Source organism: Notolepis coatsorum, assembly GCF_963971535.1.
Source record: "Notolepis coatsorum genome assembly, chromosome: 3".
NCBI classification, from domain to species: Eukaryota; Metazoa; Chordata; class Actinopteri; order Aulopiformes; family Paralepididae; genus Notolepis; species Notolepis coatsorum.
In genome coordinates this window covers 61,704,846-61,727,962 of record NC_140167.1, presented here as the reverse complement: position 1 = coordinate 61,727,962, position 23,117 = coordinate 61,704,846, and the positions used below count along the sequence as shown (strand labels likewise).

At 43.0% G+C, this 23,117-nt stretch overlaps 1 protein-coding gene across 3 annotated transcripts in view; it reads right to left on the bottom strand.

Annotated features, from left to right (window-relative positions):
• Window positions 1-6,631: 6,631 nt before the first annotated feature.
• The window catches only part of rexo1 (REX1, RNA exonuclease 1 homolog), a 74,031-nt gene continuing 57,545 nt past the window's right edge, over window positions 6,632-23,117 (bottom strand). For all 3 annotated transcript variants that reach the window (XM_084310129.1, XM_084310130.1, XM_084310131.1), the window contains exons 14-16: window positions 13,799-13,937; window positions 11,602-11,722; window positions 6,632-9,889 (exon numbers count right to left, since the gene is read on the bottom strand). In XM_084310129.1, the coding sequence (XP_084166255.1) occupies window positions 9,801-9,889; window positions 11,602-11,722; window positions 13,799-13,937 (349 nt within the window). In that variant the 3' untranslated portion in view covers window positions 6,632-9,800. The remainder of the gene's footprint in view (window positions 9,890-11,601; window positions 11,723-13,798; window positions 13,938-23,117) is intronic.

Below are 23,117 nucleotides of genomic sequence, written 5' to 3'. Positions count from 1 at the left end.
TCGCTGATGAGGAAATGAGAATATATTTTTCAGCCCGCCTCTATAGCGTGCATAAGTACACATATACTATCGATAATCTAGCGTTTATTTGAAAACGATTCATAAATAGGCCGAAAAATGACAACGTTTTTGTGTATGCTAGAATATTCCAGTAAATGCCGTTTATCACGGAATATATATATTTTCCTTGAAAACGAGGGCTTTTCAAAATGCTATAAAACGAAAATGAACCGATAAAAAAACAATCCGTTTCGACAATGTTGACTGCAAACAAGTCATTGATAAACGACAGGCAGATTAGACACATAGCCATAATTTAAGAGAGAGATTATGCGTTCACAACGCTATCATTGAAGTGGGTGCTGGCATTCAACAGGGTTTCCAATGTTAAATGGCTGGCACTCAAACTGTTCTACTTACGCCCCAGGAGCAACAGCAGGTTAACAGCAGGTTAACCCTTTCACTGCCACACTACAGAAGGTTAACCCTTTACTATCACACTACCGTCGTTAAAGGGTTAACACTAAAATAATCATCAGCAGCTTTGTAAAACATTTCTAAATTATGTTTAGTTTGGTATGGACTAGAGGCCAGTTGAAGAGGACCAGGTGTAAAAGGAGGCCAGCTGAAGAGGGCCAGATGTAAAACATTTCTAAATTATGTTTAGTTTGGTAGGAACAAGAGGCCAGTTGAAGAGGACCAGGGAGCAGACCTTTCTTCTTCTTCTTCTTCTTATGTGAGGAGCACCATACGTTTTGTTAATGTCTCCTGTTTAACAGATGTTTCATCTCGAGAGCAGAACCCCCAAAACACCCGGCCTTTCTCTTTTACGCTTTCTTTAATTACTTATCAATAGTGGAAATTTGTACTGACAAGGGCCTGTCAGGAGTGGAGCTTTGTAGTTGTCAGTTATCTGAGGGGGAGCCGCTCAAAGGAGGCCCCCCCCCGACACCGGCCGGATCGATCGGCATGCCGAACACAATTGAGAGGCTTTTGAGGGGCCGCGATGTTAGGACTGGGGCATGTGGGCCAAGGGGGAGAGCGGCTAAGGGGCTAAAGACTACTTCATTGGGGGAAATCGATGCAGCCGGGTGGCCTTTGACCTGCAGCAGACAGGGATAGCGGTCGGTGGGTCAGTAGCCCCTCTTAAGCCCTAGTGAGTGAAGCCAGAATCACGCTGTGAGCCCTGACACCGGCTATGACACACAGACACACACTGACAATGACCCCCATACAAACACACAAAGCACACACACACAAATATAAACACACATACCCGCATGTGCACGCGCACACACACCAACAGACACATGGAGCTATGAGCATCATTTGTGCCGTCCTGCTATGCTTGATGAGGGAACACCAGTGCTCGAGCAAAGACACAAATGAGGAGTTTACTGGACAGCATGTTGAGGACAGCCTTAAGCAAGCTATCTATATCGTTAAATTCTATTTATCCAGCTAATCCATTCAACTGATCCATTAGATCCCACCTGGCGGGCTGAAGAGCTGCTCCGGGAAACACATCGATTAACTGGGGTTTGGTAATTCCTTTCTTATGAGGCCTTGAGACTTATTACCTCCCTATTAGCGTCCTGTGATCTCCTGTCGGCCCCTGGGGAGCGCGGCCACGAGCGGCTCCAGCGACGGATCAATACGAGGGGACTGAGTAAAGATCAGTAGATTAATTGGGCACCAGGAGTGAGAGATTAATGACAGACCAGAGAGGGGGGGGGGGGGGGGGGGGGGGCAAGCAGCTGTGTGCTGCCCAGCTCAGCTCAGTTCTGCTCGGACCGGCCTGGGGGTCAAGGGCGCCGGCACAAGGCTGGAGTGGGGGGTGGGGGTGAGACCACAGAAAGAGCACACAGAGACAACCTTACACTCGGCCCTGGCCTCCTATTGTGGGACGGGACCTTTAATACCAACTCCAAACACAAAGGCTTCGGTCAACTTGCAAGCCGTGAGTTTCGTTTCAGACCGAATGGAATGGAGCTAATTTCCCTTCAGTCTTTCCTCTTAAATCTTCAGATCTACTGCACTAACTCCCACGTTCACCAGCTTGCAGCTTAAACAGCTGTTCAGTTCATCTTTAGATCAGGTTAATTCCAGAACACTAATAAGTGTTAAATCCGCTTATTCAGTTCTGAACATTTATACGTGGTGCCACTCAGAATCCTCCTGCTATTATAACCAGCCGTCCAAACGTCTAGAGCTAGTAGTGCCAGAGTTTGGCAGAGGGATGTCAAGTGGTCCTTTCCTCCAGTTCTTAAACGGAGATAATTCCCCTCTCTCATCTCCCAGCATGGGGTGGGTTTGCTGTCCCTTTAGAGCCCAGTCCTAGGACCCCCCCCCCCCCTCTAGCGACCCCGACAGTCAAAGGTGATCAGAGATAGAGAGCGTGTGCGAGAGAGAAGAGGCACTGATCGAATTTGATAATGAAGAAGACCCCGCTAAGCTGCTTCGCCCCACATGTCTCCAAATCTCTCCCGACACTCTGATAAACACTAGGAAGCCCCCCTCCCTGTCTGTGGAACATTGTGTAGGTATTGATCTGGGTTAACTGTATGGAAGCAAATGAGTGCCAGAAGTATTTGAATTTAATCAGACACCGCATTTATAGCATTGAAAATAATAACTTTGAAAACATGTATCTGAATTTGAAAACATGTATCTGAATTTTTTCAGACACCGCATTTTTGTATCTGAATTATTTCAGACACCGCATTTATAGTTTCAGACACCGAATTTATAGCATTGCAAATAAATACTTTGAAAATCATGTATCTGAATTTCTTTGCTCCGAATTTACCTATGCGAAATAAAAATGCAGTGTTAATAAAACAATTTGAATGCATAATAAAATTCAATTCGACGCCAAAAAAAAAATTCGATGCATAATTGCGGTGTATATAATTCGATGTCAAAAATTCGATGCATAATTGCGGTGTATGGAATTCGATGTAAAAAACCAACATCCGGGTATCCAGCTGCAGAACCACAGAACCACCACAGCAGCAGCAGGCTGAGGCCCCTCTATTTGGGTCACGTGATTTGGGTCACGTGACTGTCCCACCCAATGGCTGAAATGGAGTATTGCACTGCAGGCATTGGCTGATGCACTGTGGGATTGATTGATTGATTGATTGATTGAAAACTTTATTAACAGATTGTAGAATGGGTACAGTGACCGATTGATTGATTGATTGATTGATTGATTGATTGATTGATTGAACACTTTATTAACAGATTGCAGAATGGGTACAGTGACGTCACAGGCCCGGATTGATTGATTGATTGATTGATCTGATTGATTGAAAACTTTATTAACAGATTGTAGAATGGGTACAGTGACCGATTGATTGATTGAAAACTTTATTAACAGATTGCAGAATGGGTACAGTGACGTCACAGGCCCGGATTGATTGATTGATTGAAAACTTTATTAACATTGCAGAATGGGTACAGTGACGTCACAGGCCCGGATTGATTGATTGATTGATTGATTGATTGAAAACTTTATTAACAGATTGCAGAATGGGTATAGAGGTGTGAGAGGTGTGAGAGGTGTGATAGGTGTGATAGGTGTGATAGGTGTGAGAGGTGTGATAGGTGGGATCGGTGGGATAGGTGTGATAGGTGCGAGAGGTGTGATAGGTGTGATAGGTGTGATAGGTGGGATCGGTGTGATAGGTGTGAGAGGTGTGAGAGGTGTGATAGGTGTGATAGGTGTGATAGGTGGGATAGGTGTGAGAGGTGGGATCGGTGTGAGAGGTGTGATAGGTGTGAGAGGTGTGATCGGTGTGATAGGTGTGATAGGTGGGATCGGTGTGATAGGTGTGATAGGTGTGAGAGGTGTGATAGGTGTGATAGGTGTGATAGGTGTGAGAGGTGTCCGATCACACCTATCACACCTATCACACCGATCCCACCTAGCACACCGATCCCACCTATCACACCTCTCACACCTATCACACCGCTCACACCTGTCACACATATCACACCTCTCACACCTATCACACCTATCACACCTATCACACCAATCCCACCTATCACACCTCTCACACCTATCACACCTCTCACACCTATCACACCTATCACACCTCTCACACCTATCACACCTCTCACACCGATCCCACCTCTCACACCTATCACACCTATCCCACCTATCACACCTCTCATACCTATCACACCTATCACACCTCTATACCCATTCTGCAATCTGTTAATAAAGTTTTCAATCAATCAATCAATCAATCAATCAATCAATCAATCAATCAATCAATCCGGGCCTGTGACATCACTGTACCCATTCTGCAATCTGTTAATAAAGTTTTCAATCAATCAATCAATAAATCCGGGCCTGTGACGTCACTGTACCCATTCTGTAATCTGTTAATAAAGTTTTCAATCAATCAATCAATCAATCAGTCACTGTACCATTCTACAATCTGTTAATAAAGTTTTCAATCAATCAATCAGATCAATCAATCAATCAATCAATCCGGGCCTGTGACGTCACTGTACCCATTCTGCAATCTGTTAATAAAGTTTTCAATCAATCAATCAATCGGTCACTGTACCCATTCTACAATCTGTTAATAAAGTTTTCAATCAATCAATCAGGGCCTGTGGCGGTCACGTGTACCCATTCTGCAATCTGTTAATAAAGTTTTCAATCAATCAATCAATCCGGGCCTGTGACGTCACTGTACCCATTCTGCAATCTGTTAATAAAGTTTTCAATCAATCAATCAATCAATCGGTCACTGTACCCATTCTACAATCTGTTAATAAAGTTTTCAATCAATCAGATCAATCAATCAATCAATCCGGGCCTGTGACGTCACTGTACCCATTCTGCAATCCGTTAATAAAGTTTTCAATCAATCAATCAATCAATCGGTCACTGTACCCATTCTACAATCTGTTAATAAAGTTTTCAATCAATCAATCAGGGCCTGTGGCGGTCACGTGTACCCATTCTGCAATCTGTTAATAAAGTTTTCAATCAATCAATCAATCAATCAATCAATCAATCCCGCAGTGCATCAGCCAATTCCCGCAGTGCAATACTCCAATTCAGCCATTGGGTGGGACGGTCACGTGACCCAAATCACGTGACCCAAATCAGCCAATGGAAGCGAGGGGCCTCAGCCTGCTGCTGCTGTGGTGGTTCTGTGGTTCTGCAGCTGGATACCCGGATGTTGGTTTTTTACATCGAATTCCATACACCGCAATTATGCATCGAATTTTTGACATCGAATTATATACACCGCAATTATGCATCGAATTTTTTTTTTGGCGTCGAATTGAATTTTATTATGCATTCGAATTGTTTTATTAACACTGCATTTTTATTTCGCATAGGTAAATTCGGAGCAAAGAAATTCAGATACATGATTTTCAAAGTATTTATTTGCAATGCTATAAATTCGGTGTCTGAAACTATAAATGCGGTGTCTGAAATAATTCAGATACAAAAATGCGGTGTCTGAAAAAATTCAGATACATGTTTTCAAATTCAGATACATGTTTTCAAAGTTATTATTTTCAATGCTATAAATGCGGTGTCTGATTAAATTCAAATACTTCTGGCACTCATTTGCTTCCATATAACTGGGTCTTTAATACCTGGGGCCTGCGGTCCGGCTGGAAACACATGCTGACATGTGACGGGGAGCAGCTCAATAGGCAACAACCGAAGAAAAGGATGGGCCTCTCGGTTTAGCATTTCCCTCCCATTTAGTTTCCAAATGAAATGTACACATCTGTTGGAGAAAGGGGCATTATTGCCTCTGCACCTGCCATTAAGGGCAGATATAAGGCCGGATGCAGACGCAGAGTGATACCGTACTGTAAATCAGCTTAGAAGAGCCGTCACGCGGCCGGAAAGCCTGTTGTGAAAGTAACGAGACACATAACACCAGGAGGGTTTGTTAAAAGGTTGCATATCACCGGGGTTGTCCTTCCCCTCATGGTCCATTACTTGGTCAGTCTGGTCTCAGTGGAACCAAGACTTTTGTTAGTCGATTGTTTTCTTTTCCATACTTAAAGCGCATCTCTGGTGTGGATTTAAAGAAGTCCTCCTCCTGCATGATTAGCATGTGGGTAATTTAAACGTACACATTTGTCAATTAAACCCAACTGATCGATTAGCCGATGAAGTCCTCGTCTATTAGTCGACTAAGAATGTCTTTAGTGGAGGACAGCATATCACTAAATATAAGAATGGGGCCGCCATAAACTAGACATTCTAATAGTTATTAGACTTTGTCGACTGACTGATTCCTTTATTTAATCAACACATTTGCTAAATGGTATTTCCCACAAGGAGTCATGCAGGAGGACCTCTTTAAATATAGAGTTTACCAGGGAAACACTTGGAATTCTTCAGGAAATGGCTCATTCAGTCATTACAGCATGAAAAAAGCTAAACAAAAAGACAAAATTGACTAAGACCAAACAGGCCAATCAATCGACTATTTATAAACATGAACTCTTTCCCAAAGCCAGAAATCGAGTCACGATGAGGAGGAATATCATGTTACCTAATCTTTTTAATAGAAAAAAGATAAAACAACCAAAAATGAACAAATACAAAAAGGAAACAACTTACAGCTTATTTACAGGCTCAAGTATCTCGTCAGCCGTTGTGTATTTCATCTTCACCATAAAAACGGCACAGGGTAGCTCATATATTCTCTATGATGAATAACAAGGCCTAATTTGTCACTAAGAGTGTTAGAACATGAACATAGTTGTGTCTTTTCTTAAAGCTAGGGAGTAACTATGTCCCATCTGTGAGATTACATCAAGTCCAATAGTCTTCTTTCATGCAGTGCACAGGACACAGTCAGTTGATACAGTCAGTAACCCATTTCTACTACTCCATACATCCCATTAACTAGACCAGTAGACATTAAACAGAAATTAATTTCAGCTGAGGCGTATTTCAACATTTTGTTTTAGTCTGTTCTTCTTCTTCTTCATACTTGCCAAATGGGACATAGTAATTGAATTGATCCCATTCAACCCTTAGTCATTTACAATGGCTGCCATAGAATCTTCGATAATAATTCGATAATCTTCGACGAGTTGTGTTTTCGGCATTCTGCCTTGAAACTTACAGGTAGGCCGTTACCACCTGTGAGCCGATATCTAAGGCTGAGACGATATGCCATTTGGAAGAATTGATAAATCGGGACAAAATTATCGATAAATATAGATTTTATTATTATTTTGCTTAATTGTTTTATGTGTAAAAAAAAATATATATATATATATAAAAAAATATATATATCTTAAAAAAAAAAAAAAAAAATTTAACGTTAGTTTGTATGTGTGTCACGTGCACCCACTGTAGTTTTTGTGATGCTGTAGTTGGCCCACGGCACACACGAACTAACGTTAAATAATCTTTGTTTCTTTTAAGAAAAAAGTATTCTAAACTTATTCTTTTACACATGCAAAAAAAATCGATAAGTTAACGATAAATCAATAAGTGGTCTCAGCCTTAGAGATATCCACCGCTACGCTCATGTGCAAAGCGGCTATTGTGATCACACGTTTGTGCACCACAGCAACGGTTTGTGCACCACAGCAAAGGTTTGTGCACTTCTCAAACAATTTGGCTGAGACTTCAGTCACTCAAGGACCTGCACGGTTGACCTTTATTCAGATCATTAAAAAGCTGTCCAGGGTACAGCGAGGATATCCGTGCTTTCCGGCTGCACCAGGTGGGAATGCAAGCAAGGTCTATTCAAGTCCACGTGGTGTTCTTCTGAATATCTTCTGATTTTCAGGCAGACGTGCGATAGCGTGGGTGTTTTTTTGGGGGGAGCTAAAAAGCCAGTTACGATTTCAGGCCCCGATCTCCGATTTGTGGGGAAAGATGATTGCAAACGGTTACAAATTAGCCAGTACCTTCCCTGGCAGGCCTGACGTCACAACACCAGCGTTGACATTCTGGAGTGTGTGTTTGTTTTAGTTTTTAGCTCCAGCGATCACGGATTGGGGCTTTAACCCCCCCACATGCCAAGTGCCTGAGAGAAAATGAACATACTAAAACTCAAAATGTCAAGGTACTCCTTTAAGGGCAATTTGGACAATTATTACTATTATAAGTAGTAGTATGATTAATCATACTACATGAGGCACCAAAAGGATCTTGATATGAACCATATTAGACCCCCTAAAAATAGAAATAGCTGCAAGGTGAAACAAAACAATTGCATTAAAGGGGAATGCCACCTATTTAAAGAATTCACAAAGCTTAAAAAAAAAAAAACATAGAGGGAACCCTCTCTCAACCCTCCAAACTGGGATGTCAATGAATGGGGCTGACCCTGAGGTTTTTAATTCTGCTTCAGACTATAGAATATACATCTTGGTGTAAGAACTCAAACATTTTACAGCTTCATAAAGTCTGAACCTCATTCATTCAAGTCTATGGAGCAGGCCCAGCTTTTACATCCCAGTTACATCACAGATTGCTCACAAATACTGACTGAACTGTCCTGGGGCACCGGAAGAACATACCTGAATTGTTCAAATGGGTGGTATTCGCCTTTAAGGAAGCACCTAGGGAAGCATTAATCAGATATTTGGCCAATAACAAGCTAAAATAGGGCATCAGTATTAAGTACCCAATACTAAACTCTGACACCAAGAGCAGTGTCTAACATGTCAGAAATCAAAGCAAAGCAAAGCAACTCTCACAGATCTCTCCAATGGTGAAAAATAAATTACATCTCAATCCTTGTCCAATAACGACTCGTCTAAATTAACCTACATAGTTGGGTAATAGCAGTACTTGAATAGTCTAAATCTCTATTGCTGGGTAAATATAAATAGTAGGACTTGAATTGTCTAAATAGATATACTGTATATAGTTGGGTAATAGTAGGACTTGAATAGTCTACATGAATCTCTATTGTTGGGTAATAGTAGGACTTGAATAGTCTACATGAATCTCTATTGTTGGGTAATAGTAGGACTTGGGATCCTTATTGGCCGTGAGAAAGTGGTATTAGTGCATCCCTTGTATCAACGTTCAGTGTTCCACAGCAACTATAGACATCAACGCATTAAAAACTTAACTTTAGGACAAGTGGCTTGTCATCATTAGAAAGGTTTGCATTATTACACAGGTGAGGTACTCGGACTTTGGCCCTATGTAAGACAAGATCGTTTCTATAGTGCAAGTTGGGCCGCGGGTACAGCTCAGCAGCAATAGCATTATATTAATAATCACCATTATTTTAGCGGACAATGCCCTGGCGTTTTTCTTCTTTTTAAATAGTACTTCTACAGGAAAACGTATTTATTTATTTATTATTATTCATAAGTCTTTGATGAGACCTCAGGCCTTAAAAAAGAGACTCCTCTGAGGAAGAAATACATAAACAAAAAGTAAACAAAAACAGTGACTTAAAGTAAATTTGAACTGAAATACTAATAAGCAAATCAAAATACTGTCGATCCAAGAAGCCCTGCCCCCGCTCTGAGGGAGGAGGGGCTTACCGTTCTCTCCTCCAATAGGGTAGCACCTTGTCACATAATCAATCTCGAGTGCATGGGATTCATTACTAAGGCCGTCCTTGTCGACCCCTCGGTGCCGAGACGCCAACTTCTCTCAATTTGTCCTCCGTTTCTGTTCCCACTGCTCTCTCCCTCTCTCTCTCTCTCCTCCAGAAGTGGGCAGCCGGCCGCTTGGGGGTCACTGGTGCACCGCTCGCGTTTCAGTCCACGAGCTGTCACTCCACAAGGAAACGGGAAGTTGTGTCCGGCAAGGTCGGAGGTCATCTCTTGACCTTTGCGTCTTCTTTGATCCTCCACATCATCAGCTCCATGCAGGCACTGGCATCCTCACTGGAGTCGTGTCCCTCCACTGGAAGCAAACACACAACAGTCCAAATCATCAAAAATTTATGTTGGAAATCACATCCCATTCAGCCAGGATGTCCCCCGGCTAGTTGACACGAGAAGCACAGAACCACAAGTTACAAAAACCTCTATGGATCACTTCTCCACGACTGAACCCAAAGAAGATACTGGAGAACACAACTAATATTTTAATGATCAAGTACGAATGGCTAACGTTGCGACACTCGCCGTCAAACCTCGTCACAGACGCTAGTCTTTTGTACCCTGTGGATAAAATATTAGTCCAGTGTGCTCCAGTATCTTCTTTGGGTTCAGTCGTGAAGGAGTGGCCCATAGAACTGTCAATTAGTCTATTGTCCTATTCTGAGAGCACTGACCTCCGATGAGATTCCATCAAATTTAATTCCTTTTGTTTCATGATTACGTCCTGTATAATATATATATATAATATCCTGGTCAGAATAACATGGCAGACTACAATATATTTGCATTTGTTAGCCATGCTAGCCATCTAAACAATCAATCCATGCCAAATCGAGATAGTGAAAGACTCACTGGCAAAATGACATCCAGCTGTTTTTAGTTTGAAACAACTTTTAGTCAGGAGAGTGTCATGGTTTCTCCATAGAGCCCAGTCATAATGATTTTGCGCAGGTAGGGGGCAACTTAGTCACGTGACTCAGTTGGTATTGCTGATTGGCTCGAACACTATGTTTATAAACAAGAAACACATCTATACCATTTCAGGGGCCGTTTCGTCGCTGGCAAGATCCCATTCCTGGGGGACACGCTGGTGCAACACAGATCTCACAGATCATTATTCCTGTAAAACTGCTCGCTGGAACGCTATGAATAAATAAACCAGCTCATTCTGGTGTTTAGTCCACCTGACTTTCACTTTTACACTTCAGCTGGCTTGTCACTTCAATCAGAAGGAGCAGGAAGCCGCACAGAGCCACAGCGCTACTGACCGAGCGTCCCTGGCAGATCGCCCGTGACTGAGGGACCACAATTTGCCACGCATGGCCTACGGCGGCGGTCCTGCACGGCTTGAGAAAAATGACCTTTAAGAGAATGTTCACTTCAACATTTAGCTTGACACCTCAAACCTTTGGGATGGAGGTCAAGAAAAGTATATGCTTGGCACTGCTGTGAAGAGTCCATTGTGAAGAGTATGTTTATTTTGATGTGCTGCTCCAGTATCTTCTTTGGGTTCTTTGGGTTTTATCTTCACGCATGCATTAGGAGCATAACTGCTGGGATTCTAACAACTCATTTGACAAACTAAAATCCAATGAGATATGATGTCAGGCACAAAAGGAATCCAGACATTAAGCCCCCGCCCCAAAGAAATCAGTTGTCTAAAACAGTGGTTCTCAACCTGCGGGTCAGGTGATGATTTTGAGCGCCCTGGAAAAGATTTCTGCTGGTATAGATGTTTTTTCTTGTGAAATAAAGAATATCTGAAGTCTAAAGGTCCTCCAATCATTAATCAGTTAAAACAGCCTGAAAACATTAAGTCTCTTTAACGAACATAAAGAATAAAAAAATCAAAGCCATACGGACTTATGCCATCAACACGTCAATGGAGACTTTATTGTGCTACCCTTGACAATTTTAAGCTACGATGTAATAGTCTGATTGCTTATTTCTTTATTGTCAAATAAACAAAGATTTTCCCAACAGACTCCTGCTAGTTTTGTATCATCTACCCACCGTTGTCCTGAATGATGCGTTTAAGATGTTCGGCCATGAGGTTCCTCAGGGCGCGTTTGTAGGGCAGACCAAGGCGGTGAGGGAACACGATAGCCGTGTCTACCACCGTACTGTGGATTACCTGGAACCAGGAGAGAGAACCACAGAAAACAAGAACCACAGATAATATTAGAGAACACAGAACCACAGAGAACATTAGAGACCCACAGAGAGCATTAGAGAACCACAGACATTAGAGAACCACAGACAACATTAGAGAACCACAGCCAACAATAGAGACCCAGAGAGCATTAGAGAAGCACAGACAACATTAGAGAACCACAGAGAACACTAGAGAAACACAGAGAACATTAGAGAACCACAGACAACATTAGAGAACCACAGACAACATTAGAGAACCCCAGAGAACATTAGAGACCCAGAGAGCATTAGAGACCCAGAGAGCATTAGAGAACCACAGACAACATTAGAGAACGACAGAGAACATTAGAGAACCACAGAGAACATTAGAGACCCAGAGAGCATTAGAGAGTAGAGACCCAGAGAGCATTAGAGAACCACAGACAACATTAGAGAACCACAGAGAACATTAGAGACCCAGAGAGCATTATAGAGTAGAGACCCAGAGAGCATTAGAGAACCACAGACAACATTAGAGAACCACAGACAACATTAGAGAACCACAGACAACATTAGAGACCTGGAACACTGAAGCTAGCAAGCTGCCTGGAACATTACCATTTCACAGCTGTTTACAATGGCAGGGTCCACAATTACAAACATAGGACTATTCTGATAAGCATCTTTCAGGCCTACTTTTGATTTATGATGATATTAGATTAATATTTTCCAGGATTATATGTATAGTACATGTGTTTTCTAAACTAATTGCAGGCTTAAAGGTGCTGTAAGTGGTGTTTTCTTGTCCAAATAAGTGTTACAAGCTCTACATTCTGACAACCAGGGACTGGGAGACCCATGTCACTGACCAAACACTTAGTGAAGGCTCTCAGAATGTAGAGATATTATTTTAACAAACAAAAAAATACCACTTAACACTTTGGTCGCCAGGCTTAAATTCAGAATAAACCATCCCACGCCAGCTCTATTTGTCTATGGAGAAGTTCCCCTTCTTTGCAGGGCTATAACTTTTTAAATTGTATTGCTAAATTGACATTACTATGGCCCATTCAACATCAAGTATCTATCGTTCAGGGTGTAGCAACGTTATACTTTTTCATTCACATATTCATACTAAAATACGGTCTAAAGTATAAATATGTTTTTATCGTTTTCTGCAGCTTTCTCCAGAACGTGATTTATAGCCCTAAATGCATTATATTGATGATTGTATACAGTTTGATAGCAATCGGCGCGAGATAAAAAATGTCAAATGGACGTGCTTCTAGAAGTTACTACTTATCATCTGATGTTGACCGGATGGGGGGGGGGGGGGGGGGGGGGGGTCGTTTATAATTCCGTGGCCAACGTTAGATGATTCATCTAGTGTGGGTGATATGATCATCAGAGCAGTTTATATCGAACACGTTAAAAAAAAACGCTGAATCTTACCGTAGCTTCCTCGGGCCGTTGGGCGATATAGGGGCAGAAATATTCCTATTATGGGATGTAGAAATATGCGATCCATCTCCAGGTTGTATAATAGTATATACGTTTATCGAGTTATTGGTAACGGATTGCTATCCATTGTGTCTAGCTTGAGTCCCGGGACTATTAGCGAGTGATCGGACCGAATTGGAATGAGCACCAGCTTCCATTTCCGGTTTCCAGTTTGAGCAATCCACCGATCGGCCACCAGATGGCGCTCTTGAACCGTTGGAGAGTTGAGAGGGGATCAACAGTAGATCTCAAGTCTCCGGGGGAGAAATATGAGAAAGATTTCGATCACAGATTTTTGAAATATTGATATCAATGACGTGTTACGGCGTCTTTGGCAGAATGAGCATGGCGGGGAATGACGTGGTAAGGCGTTTTTGGCGACCATAGTGTTAACAGCATTTTTAAAACTCATTTCACCCCAAGATGCAGAAAATGATAATTTTACTCAACATAAAAATATCCACATTTAATAATTTTCTCAAGCAGTTTTGTTATCGCTGCCATCTTTAGTGTTACAGACCCATTAAAACGACCACGGATCTCCTCATTATAGAGACCGGCTCTCGGGTTAAAGCACCTTGAGGGCGAGCAGGTCGCTCTCCAGACTGTGTCCTATGAGGATGGACTCAGAGCTGAACATGTTGAGCAGCACAGCCTGGACGTCTCGCAGCGTGATGGTGGCGTTCTCCAGGTCCTCCTCAGTCACCCCCGAGAACCTGCATACAGGTCACAACCAAGCTCAATATCCTAATCTAATCCGAAGACATATGAATTTGAATACCAAACCGGCAGTCAAATGTAAATAAAAACAACAAAAACATTGATGCGAGGTGAACTGGGCCCTGTTCCTCGTACGTGGCTAACCGAGTTAGCCGGATAATTTTCAGGATAACTTGACATAAGTCAGGCTTTTCGGTTCCACAAAGCAAGTTTGGCTAAATCACTATAGCAACAGATGCATACATTTTAACCTGCTCCGGCGCAGGCTTACTTAAGTTAGCTGGATAAGCTTGCCACTCCCTCGGAAAAAAAATGCCTGCTCCCTTCCTCAGAGATTCCATTATACCATTCTGAATAATGTTTTTGTGCTTAGTTTTTCTAGAGAGGTCGCGAGCAGCCGCGGGGCTGAAATAGGCCTATAATTAAAAACAATAAAATACATTAAACTGGTAAAAGAAATGCTTTTGAATTTTAAAATAATAGACCTAAAATGCTGATAATAAATCATATGCAGCCTATGGATTTACTTTGTCCTAAATAATGCACGTCATAGCTATGGCACACACTGTGGTTATTTTAATAACGGAGCATTGCAAAATGTTGCTAGCTAGCTACAATTTTAAGAAAAAGAATCTAAAATGAAAAGTTGGTTAACTAATACCGGCCAAGTGGCGGCCGGGTAGCGCAGCGGACTAAGCGTCTGTCTACCACCGCAGAGACACTGGTATCGAATCCGGCTGTCAGTGGTGCCTCCGGCTTGGCCGGTCGTCATACTGACACAATTGGCAGTGTCAGCGGGTGGGAAGCCGGTGGGTGGTATCCTGGTCGTTGTAAACAGCTACTCCTACAGGTCGGTCAGGGCGCCTGCACAGCAAGGGAAGGAACTGGTGAAGGTAGTGTGATCCTCTCACGCGTTACACTTCACCAATGAGAGTCTGCGCTGTCAGGTGAAAAGAGGCTGCTGGCTGTCTCCTATGTATCGGAGGAAGCATGTGATAGACTTCAGGTCTCCCTAGACCGGCAAGTAGGGGGCAAAATGCGCGTAACGACCAGGAAGGGGAGAGGGGAATTGGCATAACAACAAAAAAAATTGGGATGGGAGAAAAATACAGAAAAAATAGGAGGAGGGCGGCTAGGTGGCGCAGTGGGCAAGGCGCTCGCCACCAACACAGGAGATGCTGGGATCGAGCCCAGCTCTCGACGTTGCTACCAGCTTGGCTGGTCGTTCATACTAATACACTTGGCAGTATTAGGGGGTGGGAAGCTGGTGGGTGGGGATCGGACGTTGTGGACAGCGACTCCTACAGGTCGGTCGGTGCGCCTGCGCAGTAGAATCAGGAAGCGACGGGGGCGGCGTGTCCCTCCCACGCAGACCCTCGCCGCTGAGAGATTGCGCTGTGCAGGTGAAAAGATGCGACGGCTGCCTCCTCGTGTACCGGAGGGGACACGTGATGCAAGGCTTTGTCCACATTGCAGCCGGCTTGTAGGAGGCATGGCCTAACAACGTTCGAGACAGGGGAGGGTAAAATTGAACAATACGAAATTGGGGAAGGGAGAAAAATAGAAAAAAATGGGGAGAAAATGTAGATAAAAAAATAATAAAAAAGTAGATAAAAAAATAACTAATTTCGGCCAAAGGCAAAGAAGCCAGCGGAGGAGAGTGGAGAAGCAGTTCCACTGTCAGAAAGAAAGTGCTGCAAGATTCCAACAACACCGAATTGCATATGTGAATCCCGCGGGGATATTTTGAATGAATGAAACTTGGATCCAAGGTTATTGTGGAAGGCCTACCGGGCGTTTGGCTCTGATCCGTTTTAAATTCTCCACTGTGGATGCATTATCTTGGTTAACACTAGCACAGCCGACAAGGGGTCAAATGACCCCTAGGCATTTTCAATAAATGTATCCTCGTCACTCGGTCGAGCTCCAGCTCTGTCACTCAATGATAGGGTGACCATATTTTAATTTCCAAAAAGAGGACATGCTGGCCCCAGCCTTGAGATACTTAATGATACTTTGCACAATCGAAGCGGGCATGGCCACCTTCATTTCACTATGTCTTGTGTACTGTACTGTATGTGATGAATAAACCTCTTGAATCTCTACTCAAAGATGCCTCTATTGTTTTAACATATGCTTGGAAACATGCACCCAGAAAAGCGGCAATTTATTTTTATACTTGAACTTGAGGACTGCATACTTTTTTTGCAAAGCTTATCTTTATACATTATGCTTATAGCACATGCATAAGCCTGGTCTCTTTTGAAAGATAACATTCTGAAGTTACTAATGCAAAAAAGGAAAATCACTTTTAGTGCTAATGAAATAGAGTAGCATATAGGTCTGAACTTGAGTTGAACGTGCACTTGTGTACTCACATTTTTCTGCAGTGGTTGCAATATCCCAAATTTAACCACATAACATGCGCCCAGAAAAGTGGCATTTTTTTTTACTTGAACTTGAGGACTGCATACTTTTTTTGCAAAGCTTATCTTTATACTTTATGCTTATAGCACATGCAAAAATCACTTTTAGTGCCAATGAGTAACATAGGGCTGAACATGGGTTGAACTTGTGTACTCACGTTTTTGTGTAGTATAGTTGCAATATTCCAAAATAATATATATATTTTTTGTATAAGGTGGAAAACACAGCAAATCCATAGCCTGAAGGGACATGGGCCTGAAGGGACATTAACGTGTGTTGTCGGGCCTTACAAATACATTTGATTTTGATTTGATTATCAATAAGGTAGGATATCTGGAACACACAAACACACTATTTTTTAAATCACATGCCATGAAACTCTGGGACCTGGCTGAATTTAAGACTGCACAAATCATGTTTAAAGCAGGAAACAATTCACTCCCGGGTAACATCAAAAAATTCTGTTATAGAGAGGGGGGTTACAATTTAGAGGAGAGTCTAACTTCAAGAAACAGGCTGTTCATTCTGTACAAAAGGCCCAAGAAATGGCTGTTCTGCTGTTCTGCAGCGGGACGCCTCTCAGTCAGACATAAAGGCTGTGGGGGGCTGCTCTGCTGTTCTGCATCTGGATGCCTCAGACATGTCTAGACATGTCTGTCAATAGCCAGCATCTATATATACTAGTGGGCTTAGTGATTCCTTCAGTTCATGTGTGCGTCCCTGATCACAAGTAAGTGTTAAATATGTGCATAATGAGGACGCTTAGTTATTGTTGGTTATTTATATGGTTAAGGCTTATACTAATGTTATAATTCTACCAGCGGTTTAGGAAGCAATTTACCAGTATGTTTATAGTGATAATCTAGCCTATTGGGTATAATCTATGTTGTTGATTATAGTATTTAGTATCTGTTTAGCACAGTTTATCCCTGTAACTAGTACAGGTAAAGCACTGCTTATCCCCATTGGTAGTTCCACTCGTGAGGTTTATGTTACTTGTAGCAACAGTATATTGTATAGTACATAACAGACTGATTAATAAGTACTAGTAACGCTGATGTCTTTGTTTCCTCCCCATTTAGAACCACACACACACACTCTCACATACTCCCACCGTGTTAATGGGAAATAGAAGTAGAAATTGCCTGTGCATCTGTCTGACCATTGATAATAAAACTCATCAAAGAACGTTCCTGCCTCCCGTGTCCTGACTAGACACCCCGTGTTGTTGACTACATTTCCTAACCACCAAGAGCTTCACTACACATTCAACAATGTATGTAGCCTATATTTCAGTTTGTGGAGTGAATATGAGTTGCATAAGATAATAGAGTGTGAAGGTATACTGAATACTGTCTATCTGTATGTCATGTATGTCATGTTATGATGAATTGAAAATGGGGGACCCTGATGTAAACAAGATGAAAGTCTTTCGCTGGTCTGCATCCCCTTAACAATTGTGTGTATTGAGCCGTACTGTATTGTACCCATTCTGCAATCTGTTAATAAAGTTTTCAATCAATCAAGGGGGTAGGAATACATACGTTTACACTTCATTCTATACTCCTGCTTGTTTGTTTTTTAATCTGTTTATTACTTGTTTTTTATTATTATTTATTTTCAATTTATGTTCGAAATAAATAAACGCATTCATTCAAGATATTGTGTGAGCAAAAGTATAGTTAATTTACTCCCTTGAGTCTGGCCCCGCGCGGATCTCGCAGCTGTGCCCGCACAGTGCAATACTCCAATTCAGCCATTGGCAATTCAGCCATTGGGTGGGTGGCGCTGCTGAGCCGTCAGCGTGCTGCCCTGAGAGTGCCGCTGGCTCTGCGGCTGCATGGGAGTCCGGGGTGATAATCTGGCGCGCCATGTAAAAAGTCGCACGCCTGACATATCGGCATGTAACTCGAGAACAGAGGCACGGATTTGGGGGATTCAGATGGCATTCGAACGGCAACGAACAGCGCTTTAATTCTGTAATTTATATGTTCGGCGAAAAATGCAGTCCCGAGCCTTCAGATGCTCGCAAAGGGCCGTGAAACTGAAACTGAAAAACAATGAAACCCCGGACATTTCCATGCATTTATAAACCCCCCCCGGACAGGGCGTGAAAAGAGGACATGTCCGGGCAAAAGAGGACGTTTGGCAGGGCGAAGCTGGGGTTGTAGACTAGGCGCATGAATTAGTTGGATGCGCTCTTTGATGGACTTGATGACGTGGACGTGGGAAAAGTGAATGAGCAATTGCAAGCCTTTGATGTTTTGATGAATGAATTTGAGAAAATACATCAATCTGTTCAAGCACTGTTATCTGATGATGAAAAAGAGGGCGATGAACATGACTGGTATAAACCAAAGGTTAATCAATTCAATGCATTTATGGATGATGTCCGAAATAGATTAAAACCTGATTAACACATTGGACGCCAGACCCGAGTATAGTCGGGTTAACTCGCCGACGCTTGAGTAGGGGTGGACGGTATAAACGGTATACGGTATAAACGGTATGAATTTGCTCTACGGTATGGATTTTGACTATACCTTGTAACCGGTAGAGCAGCTCTAAAATAGCAATGACGTCATGTAACCACAGCGCGACTATTTCACTTGCATTTGCCCCTAAAAATAGATAGAATTAGTCATAGATAATAGATATGTGCAAACTGGAAAAAGTTATTTAGGAGGCTTCGCGCAGTGGGCGTGTCAACACGCAATTGTCATTTCATAATAAACACATATCACCACGGCGCACAGCAAGTTTCAATTTCAGTTCCTGGCATTTTTAACCAGTGGAGAAAGGTAAGAGATTTCCCTATCGTTTTTCTTATATGAATTATTCTACGTTAATAAAACATACCTGGTGATCAACTACAGTTTGCTGTGAACATTATGATATGTGTAGTGTTCTGACGGCTGGGCAGCGGGAGCTGGATGCTGGATTTTGCGAGAAGCATGCAGCTGCAGAGCCGCAGAGCGGGGCCGGCCCGCTGTGCCTGCACAGTGCAATACTCCAATTCAGCCGTTGGGTGGGGGGCGCTGTTGAGTGGGCCTGTGACCGGACCTGAAAGCGCCCCTGCTCTGCGGCTCTGCAGTTGCATACTATTGGGATTCGTTGGGAGCAGCACGGAGTCTCGACTCGGGACTTATTTTATTTGGAATATAATGACTGTATACGCAAAAGTAGCCTAGTTTTAAGGAGGATGTCTTGAGGATGTCATTCTTTATATAGCCTGCCTATCAGGCAAAAAAAAATATTCTAACGGAAACACTGATACCGTAATATATATCGTTACGTCTATGCTTCAAATTATACCGTGATATAAATTTTAGACCATACCGTCCACCCCTACGCTTGAGCGCCAATCACGAGTATAGTCGGTTTTTTTATCCACTTTTTTCTCCTTATTTTCTATTTTTCTCCCATCCCAATTTCGCTGTTTCCAATTCTCCCCTCCCCTGTCTTGAACGTTGCTCGCATATGCCCCCCACAGGTCGGTCGTAGGGAGGATAGAAGCCTTGCATCACATGTCCCCTCCGGTACACGAGGAGGCAGCCTGTCACATCTTTTCACCTGCCAGCGCGGACTCTCATTGGCGAGGTGTAACGTGTGGGAGGCTCACACTACCCCCGCCATTTCCTGTCGCTGCTGTCCAGGCGTCCCCCAACCGACCTGTAGGAGTCGCTGTCCACAACGTCCAGATTACCACCCATCGACTTCCACCCTCTGACTCTGCCAATTGAGCCAGTAAGACGGCCGGCCCAAGCCGGAGGCAAAGCCGACAGCCGGATTTGAACCCGGTGTCTCTTGCGTTGGTGACAAGCGCAATGTCCGCTGCGCCACCCAGCCGCCTAATCGTTATTTCTTTTATTAGCGATATCCATTCATTTTCATCCATCCAACCTGATGTTCTTGATCCACTTTTTCTCCCATTTCTTTTTCTATATTTTCTCCCATCCCAATTTCGTAACATCCAATTCAACCCTCCCCTGTCACGGACGCTGTTTCTTGCCTCCCACAAGCCGGCTGCAATGTGGACTAAGTCATACATAGCACAAGTCCCCTCCGGTACTTGAGGTAACAGCAGTCGCATCTTTTCACCTGCGCAGCTCGATCTCTCAGTGGCGAGGAGTAACGCGTGGGAGGCTCACGCTGCCCCCGACACTTCCCGATTCTACTGCGCAGGCGCACCAACCGACCTGTAGGAGTCGCTGTCCACAACGCCCGATCCCCACCCTTCAGTTTCCCTCCCCGTAATATGGCCACTGTGTATTACTGTGGACGACCAGCTAAACTGAAAGCAAATGTGGAGCGCTGGGCTCGAACTGACGAGCCCAGCGTCTCCAGCATTTCGTGGCGAGTGCCTTGCCCACTACGCCACGTAGCCGCCCACCCATCCAACCTGATGTTATCGTTGGGAATGGGTCTGAGCTTGCAAAAGGACAAATACCGCCGCCTATCGTCTGCCGGATGGTATTACACATCATTGGATTGGATTGGCTGGGACTGTGCATAAAAAAATGTATACGGTCCAGGTTTTCCTTCTCGGGCATGCAGTATATTATACCACATTGACTGGGGACACTCTGAGCAGCGTGGATTATGTGTTTTGGATATATAACATTGGATCAATAAACGCAATCAATATTTGGAATGGCAATCAGGAATTGGATGAATCTTTTTGCAGGACATCAGATGTGAGGTAAGGACTCTATGTTACCAATCTTGGGTTAATCAGATGTTTCTTTCATAGCGATCACAGCGTGTCTGTGTGTGTGTGTGCGTGCCGTTGGCGCCGACCAATGAACGGATAAGCGATTTTTCAGCCCGCTTCTGTATCGTGCATGAGGACACCTAATAGCGATAATCTATCGTTTATTTGAAAAAACTATTCATAAATCAAGCGACAAATGACAACGTGTTTAGTGTATTCCACTAAAACGCTATTATCGCGTCTTTTCCTGGAATTACACAGAAGCACCCAAACTATATTCATATTCAAAACGGTATAAAACGGAAATGTACAGATGAAAAAACAATCCGTTTTGTACATGTTGACTGCAAGCAACTCATTGATAAGCGACGGGTGTATTAGACCCCTAGCCATAATTTAAGATATATTTTAAGCACTCTCAAATATCCCCGTCCTCCCATTGATTAAAGCGGTGGCCATCTAGACCTAATTCAGTCATATAGCTCCGGCCAGGGTTTCCGTTAGAAAAAATTGTTGCCGGCCTCAGTGTCCGGTAGATTTCAATCTACCGGTCAAATGAGAGAAATTCCGGTCAGAGTTTATTGAGCTTAAAAACAATTGATAGGCAAAAGAATGACAACAAAACAAAAGAATGACATCATCAAGGCATGTAGATTTATAATATTTGTACTTAAAACTCGGCTACTTTTGCGTATAAAGTCATTATATTCCAAATAAAATAAGTCCCGAGACTCCGTGCTGCTGCCGACTCTAAATCAAATAGGTGTCTGTGGGCAGACGCCCGACATTAATAAACAGCAGTCTGTTATAATCACATTTTTATGAGCTAACGAATTCCGTTATATTGGACATTTGTATTAATTATATCAAGCGAAGAACTGAGAAATTTGGCAGAGAGAGACGGCAACATTATCGTGGGTTTGCGTGACGACTCTCTCTCTCTCCACCTCCCAACGACTTATTTGCGAGAGTATGTCGATGCAGAGCAGCAGATTCAGCTGTTTTCTGACTCTTTTCTGGCTCTATCTGGGGACCGCACAGCAGCGCCCCCCACCCAACAGCTGAATTGCCAATGGCTGAATTGGAGTACTGCACTGTGCTGCTGCTGCTCCGGCTCTGCAGCTTCACATGCACTCGCACACCCAGCACTAAGCTCTCGCTGACAACGTCGTTGTCATTATTAGAAGCAAATGTAATGATTGTTTCGTTCATCGCATAGGCTATTTAATTTTAGCCTATTTTAATACAATTCAAATAATCAAATTGTGCTTAGACTCAGGGAATTATTTTCACCGGACATTAAGACCGGAGAGATTAAATATGTCGGACTTCAACAGATTTTGCCGGTCAAATACCGGTAATTACCGGCTAACGGAAACGCTGGCTCCGGCGCTGAATGTGTTAATAGTGAAACTGTTAATAGCCTCCAATGCTTATTAGTGTGTGTGAACGTTTGCATGTTTCAACCACCTCCAATAATAGTGGGGGTCACGGCTCTCTGACACCGTTATTTCGAGGTCATGGCTTGAAAACTTTGGGAACCCCTGATCTATACATACTAAGGCTGTCAAAGTTAACGCGTCATTAACTCACAATTCTGTTAACGCCACTATTTCTTTTAACGCACGATATAACGTTTTATAATTTTTTTTTTTAGACTTCACTTAGGTGTATTATTGATACTCTTATTGATACTATGTTTGTTTCTGACTCAAAGTGTGTGTGTGTGTGTGTGAGAGATAGAGAGAGAGCGAGAAAGGGGGGCTGAGAGAGATGAGGAAGGGGCAAGAGAGAAAGAGAGCTGGTAGTGTGTGTGAGAGAGAGAGGGGGGGGGGGGGGTGAGTCCTCAGCCCTTGTGTGGGTGAATGTAACAAGTTCCTAACATTTTCTTTCCCCTATTATTTCATGCACACTTTATTCATTGTTTTAAATTATTATTTTCTTTTAAATTATTTTGTCACAACAACAACATGTAAGGAAGTGATTGGAATAAAAAAGAGACACCATAAAGAGTGGATATCGGCAGAAACACTAC